Source organism: Antechinus flavipes, chromosome 3 (assembly GCF_016432865.1).
Source record: "Antechinus flavipes isolate AdamAnt ecotype Samford, QLD, Australia chromosome 3, AdamAnt_v2, whole genome shotgun sequence".
NCBI lineage: Eukaryota > Metazoa > Chordata > Mammalia > Dasyuromorphia > Dasyuridae > Antechinus > Antechinus flavipes.
The window spans coordinates 155,060,983-155,078,156 of record NC_067400.1 but is presented as its reverse complement, the minus strand read 5'-3'; the positions used below and the strand labels follow the sequence as shown (position 1 = coordinate 155,078,156).

At 33.5% G+C, this 17,174-nt stretch overlaps 1 protein-coding gene across 2 annotated transcripts in view; it reads left to right on the top strand.

Annotated features, from left to right (window-relative positions):
• NALCN (sodium leak channel, non-selective) overlaps positions 1-17,174 on the top strand; it is a 513,455-nt gene that overhangs the window by 291,952 nt on the left and 204,329 nt on the right. For both annotated transcript variants that reach the window (XM_051984081.1, XM_051984080.1), the window contains exon 13: positions 3,748-3,939. In XM_051984081.1, the coding sequence (XP_051840041.1) occupies positions 3,748-3,939 (192 nt within the window). The remainder of the gene's footprint in view (positions 1-3,747; positions 3,940-17,174) is intronic.

Sequence of the window (17,174 nt, the reverse complement as noted above, 5' to 3'; positions counted from 1 at the left end):
AACATATTTGAAGCAGTAAGACATATGCAAAGTAAAGGGCTAGAGCATAATATATTGTGCTTCAGCTGAAGTTAAAAAAAAAAGTTAGGATAGCATATATCCTCTCAGACAAAGCAAAAGCAAAAACAGATCTAATTAAACGAGATAAGCAGGGAAACTAAGGTACCTTTTCTACTTCTAAATCTTTTTCTCTCATGACATTTTTATGAGACCCTGGGTATATAGGTATATAAAATAGGTATACAAAGAAAACATTTACTGATAATAAATCACAGTTTTGAAATGCCCTCTTCACTTATGAGACCCCACATGGGGTCATAACTCACAGTTTATAAAACTGGACTTGAGATGATGGAGCATCTAATTGGTATAACAAGCAGATCACTGGTCCTGGATTCAGGAGAACATGAGTTTAAATTAAGCCTCAAATACTTACTAACTTTGTGTCCCTGGAAAAGTTTAACTATGTTTTCCTCAATTTCTTTATCTTTAAAATGAGTTAATAAATAGAAGGGCAAACCACTCCAGTACCTTTGCCAAGAAAATCCCAGATGAGATCACAAAAAGTTGGATATGACTGAAAAATAACAACCATAGACAATGAACATCTTTAATGAAGGCCTTATTTCTCAAATGCATAAAGAATTGAGTCAAATTTATGAGTATAAAGCAGTCACCAAATGATAAATGGCCAAAGGATGTGAACAGTTTTCAGAAGAAGAACTCAAAACTCTTTTTAGTCATAAGAAAAATGCTTTAAATAACTACTGATTACAGAAATGCTAATTAAAACAACTCTAAATTACTACACACACACACACACACACACATATCAGATTGGCTAATATGATGGAGAAAATGAGAAATGCCCAAGGGGATATGGTAAAATTGGGACATTGTTTCATTGTTGATAGAGTCATGAAATGATCCAGTCATTTTCAAGAGAAATTTGGAACTACTTCCAAAGGATTATAAAAACTATAGAGAGAAATATTGCTTAAGTCTATATCCCACAAAGATAAAAACTAAAAGGAAAAAGGATATATTTATTAAAAATATTTATAGAAACTCTTTTTGTGTTGGCAAATTATGGGAAATTGATGACCAACATGTAGGGAATGGCTCAACAAGTTGTGGCATGTGATTATAATATAATGATTATAATGTGTATAATGTGGCATGACTCACATGAAATGATGCAAAGTGAAGTAAGCAAATCAACCAGAAGAACAATGTATACAATAATAGCAATATTGTATCAGTGATCAATTATGAATAACTTAGTTATTCCAAGCAATATAATACCCAAGAATTATTTTGGATATAAATCTGAAGGATTTATAATGAAAAATGCCATCCATCTTCAGAAAAATAATTGTTGGAGTCTGAGGGGCAAATTGAAGAATATTTATTATTTGTGGTAATAAAGGGGTGGCCTTTGGTTTTTGTTACTGACCTTTTTGCTGATCCTATAATAGCATACTCTCCTCAACTTGTGATTTTTCAATGGCTATCCCTCATGCTTGGAAAGCTCACATTTTTTTAATCTCATCTATTGTCTTTCTTCAAAATGCAGCTCAACAGAACAGAGTTCATTGTACACAGTAACAATAATATCATACAGTCTTCAATTGTGCATGATTTAGCTATTCTCAGCAATACAATGATCCAACAAAGTTACAAAATACATGAAAAAATATTATCTACATCTAGGGAAAGAGCTGATTTAGTCTCATTCAGATTGAAGTATAGTTTTTATTTTATTTTTCTTTGGTTCATTTTCTTTTACAACATGACTAATGGAAATATTTTGCATGGTTGCATATGTATAGTCTTTATTAAACTGCTTGCCTTTTCAGAGCAAAGTCAAAAGGGAGAGAGGGAATCTGGACATCAATTTAAAAAACAAAAATAAAAAACAATTATATGTAATTAGGAAAAATAAAAGTTCTTAAAAATAAATAAGAAAAGAAGATTGACATTTTCTTATAATAGTTTCCCCTCATAGTTTTCAAAAGATTCACTAGTTCTAATATGATGGCATGACTAAAAATATGCCTTAGAAAGCTTGATCTAAGAATTTTCTAAGACTCATCTCTGTTTTAAAAAAAATGGTTTTCCTGAATTTAAGACACATAAATAAGATGAAGATAGGAAAGCATAACTGGAATTTGCCAAAGCACATCTTATTCATCTCAAAATCTTTGTTTTGATTCCTAAGTTTTTCAGATTTTTATTCAACTTTGTAAAGTAACTTGTTAGGAGAAATAGAATTTGCATTAATATTGAAAATTTTGGAAGTCTGAAATTATCACCTAATTTGGTTTTATTATGAAGTTAATTAAGATAAAACCTAGCAGTGATCTAACTAAAAGAAAATATTTATGACGCTAAAAAGAGAACCCATATTTCTAGAACTTTAGGATTGCATTTCACTTTTAATGAAATTTAGTAAGCCCCTTAAAAGTGGCAATTACTTTATTTTATTCTTTGCAAATAGAAAATAGGAGGATTTTTCAAGACAATGAAAATTTAAGAGATTTGTGAAAATTTGTGAAAATTTAACAGATGTTCATAGAATGCTTTTCATTGGTATCTGGGATAAAAATCAAAATTATTTGGATCATCTTATAATTATGATATTAATACAAATAGACAAGAAAGTATACAGTTTCAAAGTTTGAGCTATAAACCATATTTAGACAGCTAATGTAAACTAGTCTGGATATAGCTATTTAAAATTGTTAATTACACATTTATGCCAGAGAATAGGTTGAATCAATAAAACATGAATGTTTTCAAATTATTAATCTACAGATACTAGTAAAGTTCAATTTTTTAACTTAAAAAGTTGTACATTGGGAAGATGATTTATGTGCAATCTGTTTACCCTTGGAAAAGAGAAGCTTAAGATTTTTACCCCATCAACAGGATGATTTTTTTTTATTTTAAGGAGAAAGAAGATAAACAGATCATAATCAATCAATTCCATCAAATTAATAGATTTTGTTTACTTGATTATATAAAATTTATCTGACACTTTTTAATTTTCTTAAGCTTCTTTTATTTAGTTTAATAAATCATATTGCATTCTTTCTATGAATCATACCATTTGTGCCTATCAAATTTGATGATACCAGTGATAATTCTTTGAAAAAATTATACTTGTAGATATTACTTTGCATGAAATTACACTAAAAAATTCTACAGATCTTGCCACTTAATTGCATATTGCCTTATATTGTTCTAAAATTATTTCATAGAGTTTTGCCTCCCTGATTATATTAAGTTTCTTGAGAGCAAGAAGAATGTTGTATATTTATTTCTTATTCCATAGTATGCATAATAGTGTTTGGCACAGCACTGTTCAATATATTCTGAACTAAATATGTTTTCTTACTACTGGTTGTCTTTTAAGGGCACTGATTAATTTCTTTTAGTAAAAATATATATAGGTAAATAGATTTATTTTGTAAAGAAAACAGTGTCAGTGAACAGACCTTTACAATTTTGTCTGCTGAAAAATATGAAGCTTATTTTATTAATACATTTGCTAACTGAACCTATTTTAGTAGCACAATATACTAACTGACCTCTCAGTATTTCCTATTTTATAAGTTCATTAATGGTGAAATACAATTTTTGTTTTGGAAAAAAGCTAGTCAAAGTGAAATTTTCCTGTGAAAATTGAAATGAACTTGCTTATTAGCAGGATAATTAATATGTTTTCTTTCTATTATTTTGCAGGTTCTTCGAGTAGTTCGACTTATTAAGATTTCTCCTGCTTTAGAAGACTTTGTATACAAGATATTTGGTCCTGGGAAGAAACTTGGGAGTTTAGTTGTATTCACTGCCAGCCTCTTAATTGTGATGTCAGCAATTAGTTTGCAGATGTTCTGTTTTGTAGAAGAACTGGACAGATTCACAACTTTTCCAAGGGTAGGTTTAAAAAAAAAGAGCAATGGATGCAATGTCTTTTTTACTTTTAATGCTGAGTAGGAATACTAATAAGACACAAAAATACATTTTTAAATTCAGTAGTGCTCATCACTATTGGAACCTTTCTGATGACTTAGTATAATGTGAATTTGATGGAGATGCATGCTATTCCTGAAGTAGGACATAGTTTTAAACATCTTCTGTCCATTGTAAAATTTTCCCAAGTGGTGTTGAATATTTATGGGAAGAATAAATCAGAATGAAATACTGGAATTGAATGAAACTTGAGGCTAACATAGTTAGAATGGCATGCTCCTAGGAATGAATTATCTTTGAGATAGAGTAGGCTGATTTTGTAAGAATTGTTTTCAATGACCATTTATATTATTTATATAAATATAATATTTAACTTGTGATTTCTAAATTGTCAAAATAATGAAGAAGAAAATATTCTAAGGTTTAAAAGGCAACATAAGTCTTGAGGTTAGTAAAAAAGCAAGAAACCTTAGGGGAAAAGAAACCTTAATCTTTGAGAATTCATCTGGACCATATCTCTATATAATTGAAGCAGTATATTTAATTCTACCAGAAAATGAAAGCAAATTAATTAAAGACTGAAGATTGTGCTCATATGGTAGATTAAATACTAGAGGTTGAGACAAAGGTTCTGTGTTTACCTCTCATCTTATTTTCAGCTCTGTAATCATAGGTAAAACTTCTTTTGTTTCCAACTAACTCAGTTTTCTCCTCAGCAAAAGTGAAATAATTGCACTATCCATATATTCCTTAATAATCAATCAACTAGTGTTTTTTTAAAAAAAAATTACATAGGGCCGAGGCAAGATGGTAGAGAGCAGATAGATCTTTATCTCAACTCTTCCCAACTTCCTTTCGATTAAACCAGATCAAGTCTCTGAATGGTTTGGGAGTGACAGAACCTACAAATATCTGGAGTGTAACAAATTTCCAGTGAAAGATATTTTGGAAGAATTTCAGAAAAGGTGTGTCTCAATTGGAGGGTGAATGTGGGGAGTGGGGTATTGCAGCCCAGTGCAGGTGCAATTCAGTAGAGCCTCCTCATGCTGAGGGAATCTAGTGGGAGGCTCATAGTCAAAATACAGCAACAGTTGCTACTTTGTCTTGGTTCAGAACCTAGTAGATCCACAAACTAGCTGTAAAACTTCCAACACAACTACAGTAGGCAAATAGTGAGCTCCTGAACCCCAACATAGCAAGTGAGATTCGACCCTGTTCACTCAACAAGAGAAGAAAGCCAGCAGCACTGGCTCCAGGGCAGTGTGACGGTACTGTCTCCTATACAAGAAGCTTGGAGCAATCTCCCCTTTGTCCTAAGAGCAAACCTCAACCTTTAAAAATGTGGAAAAAAAACAAAAGAGCTCTGATTATAAATAGCTTTTATAAAGTCAGGGAAGAACAGACCTAAAACCCTGAGGACAATAAAGGCAAAGCATCTCCAAATAAAGCTCCTAAGGGTAATATAAATTGGCGTCCATCTCACAAGGCTCTCTTGAAATAATTCAAAAAAGGCTCTTAAAAGAGTTAAAAGAAAAACGGAGAAAGCAAATAAGAGCTCTGAAAAAGGAAACACAGAAATTGCCTGAATCACTCCTTAAAAGATAGCTTTGGCAAAATAGTAAAAGAAACCAACTTCTTGAGAAACAGAATTTATGAAATGGAAAAAATCCAATGAACAAAACAACTCATATTAATCAAATGAAAAAATATCTAGCTGTGTGACCTTGTGCAAGTCACTTAACCCCCCCTCAGCCAAAAAAAAAAATGAAAAAGGAGATAAAAAGTTAACTGAAGAAAATAATTCATTAAAAATGAGAGTTGAACAAATTGAAGTGAATAACTCAATGAAACATCAAGAACCAGGCAAACAAAACCAAAAAAAATGAAAAAAAAAAAAAGAAGAAAATGTAAAATTTTACAAAAAATTGTAAAAAAAAAAAAACAGCAGAAAAAAAAATTGACCTGCAAAATAGATCCAGAAGAGACAATCTAAAAATTATTGTACTATCTGAAAACCATGATGAAAAAAAAAATAGTATAGACAACATCTTTCAAGAAATCATCAAGGAAAATGTCCTAGAACTGGAGTGTAAAATAGCCATTGGAAAAAAATTTCCATTTACTTCCTAAAACTCCCATGAAAAATTCCAAGGAATATTATAACTAAATTCCAGACTTATCAGATCAAGGAGAAAATTTTGCAAGCAGCCAGAAAAAAATGATTCATATATCAAGGAGCCATAATCAAGATTACCTAAGACTTAACAGCTTCCACTTTAAAGGAAAAAAAAAGAGACAGAATATGATATTCCAGTGGGCAAAGGAACTTGGACTGCAGCCAAGAATCAACTATGCAGCAAAATTAAGCATTATCTTTCAGAGAAAACGATAAGGGATTTTCATTGATTTTGATGAAAAGATTAGAGCTGAACAGAAAATTTGATCTTCACATATAGAACTCAGGAGAAGCATAAAAAGGGAAGGAAAAATTATTTTTAAAGGGTAAAATATGTATATTTTTATATGGGAAAATGATATTTTTAACTCTTGAGAACTGTATCTTTGTTAGGGGTATACTTACAGGGTAGAGGTATAGTTTGACTTTACTGTGATGATAGGGAAAAAGAAACTAGGGGTGGAAAAGGAATTGTACCAGATTAAGAGAGAAGAGGTAAAATGTGATAAATTACATCACATGAAGAGGCAAAAAAAAAAAAACTATTGGAATTGAGGAAAAGAAGGAAAAGGGATGAGTATTGTGGAAACCTCAATCTCATCAGATTTGGCTCAAAGAGAAAATATCAGACATATTTAGTTAATATAGAAACTAGTCTCATCCTATAGGAAAGTAAGAGAAGAAAGGGGAAAGAAAAGGGGGATGTGAAAGAAGGAAAACAGAAACAGAAGGAAAAAGGGATAAAAAGTGGGGGGGTTGTAAAAGGGGAGAGCAGTCAAATCAAAATCATAATGGTCAAAATCAAAATAATGATGAGGAAAGAAAGGGGGAAAGAAAAGAGAAAAGTATAACTTGGGGAAAATAAGAAGAAAGGAAATAAATAGTTAATAATTTTAACTGTGAAAGTGAATGGGATGAACTCTCCCATAAAACATAAGTGGATAGTAGACCAAATCCTACAATATGTTTTTTTTTAATTTTATATTTGATATATACGGAGTAAAAGTAAAAGGCTGGAGCAGAATCTATTATGCTTCAACTGAAGGAGAAAAAAGCAGTACTCAACATATATGCACCAAGTAGTATAGCATCCAAATTCCCAGAGGAGAAGTTAAGAGAGCTGCAAGAAGAACTAAACAAAAAAAACTATACTAGTGAGAGAGTTCAACCTTGCTTTGTCAGAACTAGACAAAATGAACCACAAAATTAGGAAGTTAATAGAATTTTAGATAAGTTAGGTATGACAGACCTTTGGAGAAAACTTAATGAAAACAAAAAGGATACTTTTTTCCTCAGCAGTACAGGGAAACTACACAAAAGTTAACCATGTATTGGGGTATAAAAACTTCAAAATCAAATGCAGAAAGGCAGAAATAGTAAATGTAAATTTTTCAGATGTTGATACAAAAATTACATGTAAAAAAGGACCAGAGAAAAATACGCCAAAAATTAATTGGAAACTACACAGTCTTATTCTGAAGATCAAGTGGGTGAAACAACAAATCATAGAAATAATTGATAATTTCATGCACCAGAATGGCATTGATGAAACAACATGGCAAAATTTATGGAATGCAGCCAAAACAGTTCTTAAGAGAAATTTTATATCTCTGAATATTTACGTGAATAAAATAAAGAAGGAGAAGATCAATTAATTGGGCATACAATTTTAAAAAGCTAGAAAAAGAGCAAATTAAAAACTCCCAATTAAATACCAAATTTGAAATTCTGATAATAAAAGAGGAGATTAATGAAGCTGAAAGTAAGAAAATTATTGAATTAATAAACAAAACTAAGAGTTGGTTTTATGAAAAAAACCAAAATAGATAAATAATTAGATTTTTAAAAGGGAAAGAAGAAAATCTAATTGCTTGTATCAAAAATGAGAAGGGTGAATTTTCCACCAATGAAGAGGACATTAAAACAATATTTAGGAGCTATTTTAACTAACTGTATGCCAATAAATCTGATAATCTAAGTGAAATGAATGAAGACTTACAAAAATAGAGATTGTCCAAATTAACAGAGGAGACAACAAATTACTTAAGTAGTCCCATTTTAGAAAAAGAAATTGAACAAGATATTAATCAACTCCTTAAGAAAAAAAATTTCCAGGGCCAGATGGATTTATAAGTGAATTCTACCAAACAATTAAAGAATAAAAAATAATTAATTCCAAAACTATGCAAACGGGAAAAATAAGGAAAAAAGAATCCTACCAACTTTTATGAGTCAAATATGGTGCTGATATGTAAACCAAGTAGGATCAAAACAGAGAAAGAAAATTATAGGCCAATTTCCCTAATCAATATTGATGCAAAAATCTTAAATAAAATATTAGAGATTATAGCAAGTTATCACCAGGATAGTACATTATGACCAAATAGGATTTATACCAAGAATGCAGGACTGATTCAGTATCAGGAAAACCATTAGCATAACTTATTATATAACATATATCATATGATTATCTCAATAGCTGCAGAAAAAGCATTTGAAAAATACAATACCCATTTGTTCTTTTTCTTCTTTGAAATAATACTTCTTTCTGGGAGAAAGTAGGTTTCTTGGGGAGGTTTTCCTGGAGGCAGCCTTAGTTTCAGTTGAGTAATAATCACCCAAAATGCAGCCAGCTGATAAAAATACAAACGTTTATTTTATCCTTCCAAAATAGCCCTATTAGTTGAGGCCAAACTCTCTGCTTGGCTCTAAGAGCTCTTGCAGCTTTGTCCTTTGTTTCTGCCTCTGCTTTCTTCAGCCTCCAGAGCCAGCACCAAGTTGAATCTGTCTTGCCTCCGAGAGAGGGCTTCTGGCTCTCAATCTCCCAGAGTTCTCTGTGTCTGCACAATAGTGCTCCTCTCCAATCTAATTCAGCTGAACTCTCTCTAAACTGAAGTAACTAACTAACCTGAAGCCAAGAGCCTCTTTATATATGATTTCCCAAAGGTTGATTCCTCCTTCTGGAGGCACACCTAAGGGAGGTGTGAATTCACAAAGTTAGAAAGTTTACTTTGTGAATCTCCCATACTTGTGAACTCCAATGAGTAAAGGTGTGAACACAAGCACTGTATCAATTAGTTCTACTTAGTACCTTGTTTCAGGTTCTGGCCCAAAACATCTCCTTGTAAGATAAGATCAATAATCAATCAACTCTAATGAGTTAGCAGTTTGTAAAGATTCCAACACCCATTTTTTTTTTAAAAATTTTTATTTAATAATTACTTTATATTGACACTCGTTTCTGTTCCAATTTTTTTTCCCTCCCTCCCTCCACCCCCTCCCCTAGATGGCAAGCAGTCCTTTATATGTTGGATATGTTGCAGTATATCCTAGATACAATATATGTTTGCAGAACCGAACAGTTCTCTTGTTGCATAGGGAGAATTGGATTCAGAAGGTATAAATAACCCGGGAAGAAAAACAAACATGCAGATAGTTCACATTCACTTCCCAGTGTTCTTTCTTTGGGTGTAGCTGCTTTTGTCCGTCATTTATCAATTGAAACTCAGGTCTCTTTGTCAAAGAAATCCACTTCCATCAAAATATGTCCTCATACAATATCGTTGTCGAAGTGTATAATGATCTCCTGGTTCTGCTCATTTCACTTAGCATCAGTTCATGTAAGTCTCGCAAGTCCTCTCTGTATTCATCCTGCTGGTCATTTCTTACAGAACAATAATATTCCATAACATTCATATACCACAATTTACCCAGCCATTCTCCAATTGATGGGCATCCATTCATTTTCCAGTTTCTAGCCACTACAAACAGGGCTGCTACAAACATTTTGGCACATAGAGGTCCCTTTCCCTTCTTTAGTATTTCTTTGGGATATAAGCCCAATAGAAACACTGCTGGATCAAAGGGTATGCACAATTTGATAATTTTTTGGGCATAATTCCAGATTGCTCTCCAGAATGGTTGGATTCGTTCACAACTCCACCAACAATGCATTAGTGTCCCAGTTTTCCCGCATCCCCTCCAACATTCATCATTATTTTTTCCTGTCATCTTAGCCAATCTGACAGGTGTGTAGTGGTATCTCAGAGTTCTCTTAATTTGCATTTCTCTGATCAATAATGATTTGGAACACTCTTTCCTATGAGTGGTAATAGTTTCAATTTCATCCTCTGAAAATTGTCTGTTCATATCCTTTGACCATTTATCAATTGGAGAATGGCTTGATTTCTTATAAATTTGAGTCAGTTCTCTATATATTTTGGAAATGAGGCCTTTATCAGAACCTTTAACTGTGAAAATGTTTTCCCAGTTTGTTGCTTCCCTTCTGATCTTGTTTGCATTAGTTTTATTTGTACAAAGGCTTTTTAATTTGATGTAATCAAAATTTTCTATTTTGTGATCAGTAATGGTCTCTAGTTCATCTTTGGTCACAAATTTCTTTCTCCTCCACAAGTCTGAGAGATAAACTATTCTATGTTCCTCTAATTTATTTATAATCTCGTTCTTTATGCCTAGGTCATGGACCCATTTTGATCTTATCTTGGTATATGGTGTTAAGTGTGGGTCTATGCCTAATTTCTGCCATACTAATTTCCAATTATCCCAGCAGTTTTTATCAAATAATGAATTCTTTTCCCAGAAGTTAGGGGCTTTGGGTTTGTCAAACACTAGATTGCTATAGTTGACTATTCTGTCTTGTGAACCTAGCCTTTTCCACTGATCCACTAATCTATTTCTTAGCCAATACCAAATGGTTTTGGTGACTGCTGCTTTATAATATAATTTTAGATCAGGTACAGCTAGGCCACCTTCATTTGATTTTTTTTTCATTAATTCCCTTGAGATTCTCGACTTTTTATTGTTCCATATGAATTTTGTTGTTATTTTTTCTAGATCAATAAAATATTTTCTTGGAAGTCTGATTGGTATAGCACTAAATAAATAGATTAGTTTAGGGAGTATTGTCATCTTTATTATGTTCGCTCGGCCGATCCAAGAGCACTTAATATTTTTCCAATTATTTAAGTCTGACTTTATTTGTGTGGAGACTTTTTTATAATTTTGCTCATATAATTACTGACTTTCCTTTGGTAGATAGATTCCCAAATATTTTATGGTATCAACAGTTATTCTGAATGGAATTTCTCTTTGTATCTCTTGCTGTTGGGTTTTGTTGGTGATGTATAAAAATGCTGAGGATTTATGGGGATTTATTTTGTAGCCAGCTACTTTGCTAAAATTATGAATTATTTCCAATAGCTTTTTAGTAGAATCTCTGGGGTTCTCTAGGTAAACCATCATATCATCTGCAAAGAGTGATAGTTTGGTTTCCTCATTGCCTACTCTAATTCCTTTAATATCTTTCTCGACTCTTATTGCCGAGGCTAGTGTTTCTAATACGATATTAAATAATAATGGTGATAGTGGGCAACCTTGCTTCACTCCAGATCTTACTGGGAAAGGTTCCAGTTTTTCCCCATTGCATATGATGCTTACTGATGGTTTTAAATATATGCTCCTGACTATTTTAAGGAAAAGTCCATTTATTCCTATGCTCTCAAGTGTTTTTATTAGGAATGGCTGTTGGATTTTATCAAATGCTTTTTCTGCATCTATTGAGATGATCATATGGTTTTTGTTTGTTTGGTTATTGATATAGTCAATTATGCTAATAGTTTTCCTAATATTGAACCAGCCCTGCATTCCTGGTATAAATCCTACTTGGTCATAGTGTATTATCCTGGTGACGATTTTCTGTAATCTTTTTGCTAATATTTTATTTAAGATTTTAGCATCAATATTCATTAGGGAGATTGGTCTATAATTTTCTTTCTCTGTTTTCAGCCTACCTGGTTTAGGTATCAGTAACATGTCTGTGTCATAAAAGGAGTTTGGTAGGACTCCTTCAATCCCTATTTTTTCAAATAGTTTATATAACATTGGAGTTAATTGTTCTTTAAATGTTTGGTAGAATTCACATGTAAATCCATCTGGTCCTGGGGATTTTTTCTTAGGGAGTTGATTGATAGTTTGTTCTATTTCTTTTTCTGAGATGGGACTGTTTAGGATATTTACTTCTTCCTCTGTTAGTTTGGGCAAGCTATATTTTTGGAGGTATTTTTCTATTTCATTTAAGTTGTTGAATTTATTGGCATAAAGTTGGGCAAAGTAACTCCTAATTATTGCTCTAATTTCCTCTTCGTTAGTGGTGAATTCTCCCTTTTCATTTTTAAGACTAACAATTTGATTTTCCTCTTTCCTTTTTTTAATCAGATTTACTAAGGGTTTGTCTATTTTGTTGGTTTTTTCATAGAATCAACTCTTAGTTTTATTAATCAATTCAATAGTTTTTTTACTTTCAATTTTATTGATCTCACCTTTTATTTTTAGAATTTCAAGTTTAGTGTTTGACTGGGGGTTTTTAATTTGTTCCTTTTCTAGCATTTTTAGTTGCAAACCCAATTCATTGACCTTCTCTTTCTCTATTTTATACAAATAGGCCTCTAGAGATATGAAATTTCCCCTTATTACCGCTTTGGCTGCATCCCATACATTTTGGTATGATGTCTCATTATTATCGTTTTCTTGGGTGAAGTTATTAATTATGTCTATGATTTGCTGTTTCACCCAATCATTCTTTAGTATGAGATTATTTAGTTTCCAATTATTTTTTGGTCTACTTCCCCCTGGTTTTTTGTTGAATGTAATTTTCATTGCATCATGGTCTGAAAAGGATGCATTTACTATTTCCGCCTTACTGCATTTGAGTTTGAGGTTTTTATGTCCTAATATATGGTCAATTTTTGTATAGGTTCCGTGAACTGCTGAAAAGAAAGTGTATTCCTTTCTGTCTCCATTACATTTTCTCCAGAGTTCTATCATATCTAACTTTTCTAGTATTCTATTTACCTCTTTGACTTCTTTCTTATTTATTTTGTGGTTTGATTTATCTAATTCTGAGAGTGCAAGGTTAAGATCTCCCACTATTATAGTTTTACTGTCTATTTCTTCTTGCAGCTCTCTTAGTTTCTCTTTTAAGAATTTAGATGCTACCCCACTTGGTGCATATATGTTTAATATAGATAGTGCTTCATTATCCATGCTACCCTTTAGCAAGATATAGTGCCCTTCCTTATCTCTTTTAATTAGATCAATTTTTGCTTTAGCTTGATCTGAGATCAGGATGGCTACCCCTGCTTTTTTGACTTCACCTGAAGCATAGTAGATTTTGCTCCAACCTTTTACCTTTAACCTGCATGTATCTCCCTGCTTCAGGTGTGTTTCCTGTAAACAACATATTGTAGGATTCTGGCTTTTAATCCATTCTGCTAACCGCTTCCTCTTTATGGGGGAGTTTACCCCGTTCACATTTATGGTTAGAATGACCAATTCTGTATTACTTGCCATCTTGTTAACCCCGGTTTATGCTTTTCTCCCTTCTTTCCCCTTTCCCCCCCTTCCCAGTATTAAGCTTGTGAGCACCACTTGCTTCTCACAGCCTTCCCTTTTTAGTATCCCTCCCCCCGCCTTAGAGTTCCTCCCCCTATCTTACCCCTTTCCCTCCCAGTTCCTGTATTCCCTTCCGCTTAGCTTATTCCTTCCCTTTTCACTTTTCCCTTCTCACTTTTCAATGAGGTGGAAGAAGTTTCACCATAGATTGAATATGTCTTAAGATTTTTCACTTAAAGCCAATTCTGAAGGCAGTTAAGATACCCACTATATTCATCCCCCTTCATTCTTTCTCTCAGATATAATAGGTTTCCTATGCCTCTTCATGAGATGTACTACCCCCACTTTACCCTTTTTCTGATACAATGTCCTTTCCACATCAATTTCTAGAACAAGGTATACATGTATTCTTTATACATCTATATAGTCAAAATATAGTTCCCAAGATTAATCTTTACCTTTTTAGATTTCTCTTGAGTTCTATATTTGTAGATCAAACTTTTTGTTAAGTTCTGGTTTTTTCATCAGAAATAGATGAAATTCGCTTACTTCGTTGAATGTCCATCTTCTTCCCTGGAAAAAGATGCTCATTCTCGCTGGGTAAGTTATACCAAGTTCCTTAACCTTTCGGAATATCATATTCCAGGCCCTTCGATCTTTTAATGTGGATGCTGCCAGATCCTGGGTGATCCTTATTGTGGCTCCTTGATACTTGAATTGGGTTTTTCTAGCCGCTTGCAATATTTTTTCCTTCATCTGAGGGTTCTGGCATTTGGCCACTATATTCCTTGGTGTTTTGATTTTAGGATCCCTTTCAGTGGGTGATCGATGAATCCTTTCAATGTTTATTTTTTCCTCTGTTCCTATGACTTCTGGGCAGTTCTCTTTGATAATTTCCTGGAAAATAGTGTCCAGGCTCTTTTTTTCATCATGTTTTTCTGGAAGTCCAATGATTCTCAGATTGTCTCTCCTGGATCTGTTTTCCAGGTCTGTTGTCTTCCCCAGAAGGTATTTCACATTCTTTTCCATTGTTTGATTTTTTTGGATTTGCTTGACTGATTCTTCTTGTCTCCTCGAGTCATTCAATTCCACTTGTTCAATTCTGATTTTCAGTGAAGTATTTTCTTCACTCACTTTTTTAAAATCTTTTTCTAATTGTCCCATTGAGTTCTTTTGTTCTGTGGAATTTTTTTCCATTTCACCAATTTTGTTTTCCAGTTCACCAATCCTATTTTTCAAGGATTTTACTTCTTTATCCACTCTTTCTTTAACTGACTTCTCCAGGCTCTTTTGCCAAGCCTCCCTCTCCTTTTCTCAAGCTTCCCTCTCCTTTTGCCAAGCCTCACTCTGCTTTCCCCATTTTTCTTCTAGCTCCCTTGTGAGAGCCTTTTTAATCACTTCTATGAGGTTCATCTGTGCTGAGGAACAGATGATCTCCTCCTTTGGGGATTTACCTGGGGACTGTCTGTTTTTAGTCTCCTCAGGATTTAGAGTCTGCTCTCTATCTGTATAGAAGCTGTCAAGGGTTAAAGTCCTCTTCAGTTTCTTGCTCATTCTGTCTAATAATCAGAGATAAACTAGCAAAGAAAAACAGAAAAAAACTAGAGTCTTTCTTTGGGGGAGGGGCTGGGTGTGTTATCGAGCTTCCTCTCCAGACTGCAGGGGGCAGCAGTGAGGCACTAGCAGGACTGTGTTGCGCCTGCACTCTGAGATCCCAGAGCGTGCTGAGTCACTGGGGGTGTTGGGGGGGGACGGCCAGGTCCCGAGAGACTCCAGCTGTTTGGGGTTGTATTCTTCACCCCCGGTGTTTTTAGCTTCTCTGCTGGGCTGCTGACTTGCTGCCGGAGCAAAGTATCCAAACCTGTAGCAAAGCTCTCCCCGCAGAGACGGCTGCGATCACTCCCCACCCCCTCTTCAGTCTGCTCCCGTGCTCTTACTGCCACTGCCCGCCGCCTGCGCCTGATCTAAAACCGTCCCAGCCCTCCAGTAAAGACAGACCTTTCTTGGTGAATCTCAAGGATGGCTTCTCTTGGTAACTATTTGTGGGTTTTTTTTTTTCAGTCAAACATTAATTCAGAGGCTTGTAATGAAGTGGATAGTGAGAGAAAGCGTGGAGCTTATGCAGCTGTGTGCCTCCTCTCCGCCATCTTAACCGGAAATCTCCAACACCCATTCTTTTTAAAAAACACCAGATAGCATAGGAATCAATGGCATTTTCCTTAAAATAGCATATATTTAAAACCATCAGCAAGCATTATGTGTAATGGGGATAAACTAGAAACATTCCTAATAAGGTCAAGGGTAAAACAAGATTATTCCCTATTACCACTACTATTCAATATTGTATTAGAAATATTAGCTTTGGCAATAAGAGAAGGAAAAAGAAATTAAAGAATTAGAGTAGGTAATAAGGAAATCAAATTATCAGTCTTTGCAGAAATATGAGGATGTATTTAGATAATGCTAGAGAATCAACAAAAAATTACTGGAGACAATTCACAACTTTAGAGAAGTTGCAGAACACAAAATAAATCCACATAAATGATCAGTATTGCTTCATTTAAAATAACTATAGATAACACAAAATATTGAGAGTCTATGTGCCAAGACAAATTAAGACAACTCTGAGGTACCACTACACATCTCTCAAATTAGCAAGAAAAAATAATGATGAATGTTGGAGGGGATGTGGAAAGACTGGGATAGTAATACATTGTTGGTAGAGTTGTGAGCTGATGCAGTTATTCTGGAGAACAATTTGGAAGTATCTTTATTGGGCCTTTATTCCAAAAAGATCATAAAAAAGGGAAATGGACCCACATATACAAAAATGTTTGTAGCAGCCCTTTTTATTATGGCAAGGAACTGGAAACTGGGTGGATGCCCATCAATTGGGAAATGGCTGAATAAGTAATGATATATGAATGTTATGGTATGCTATTGTTCTATAAGAAAGGATCAGCAAACTGATTTCAGAAAGATTGGAGAAACTTAAATGAACTGATGCTAAGTAAAAACTAATGCTAAGAAAACATTGTATACAGTAACAAGAAGATTATGTGATGATCAACTATGATGGATGTAGCTCTTTTCAACAATGAATTGATTTCAAGACTATTCCAAAAGACTTTTTGTGGAAAGAACCATCTGCATCCAGAAAAAAGGACTTTGGAGACTATATGTGAACAACAACATAACTTTTTCATCTTTTTTGCTTTTGTTTGCTTCATTTTTGTTTTTTTCTCTTATTTTTTTTTTCCTTTTTGATCTGGTTTTGTGCAGCATGAAAAATGTGGAAATATTTTAGAAGAATTGTACATGTTTAACATATATTGGATTATTTGCTGTCTAGGAGAGGAAAAGGGAGAAGAGATGGAGAAAAATTTGGAACACAAAGTTTACAAGAGTAAATGTTGAAAACTATCTTTGCATGTACTTTGAAAATAAAAAGTCATCGCTTTTTTTAGATTTACACTTAAAACTATTAATACTTAAGTACAAAGTATTATGCATGGGACGAAACTCTAAGAATTGCAAGGATCAGGAAAGATACGCAGAAACTGGAAGAAATTAGAATATAAATATGAGTTATTTATTAATGCAGCTATTAAAT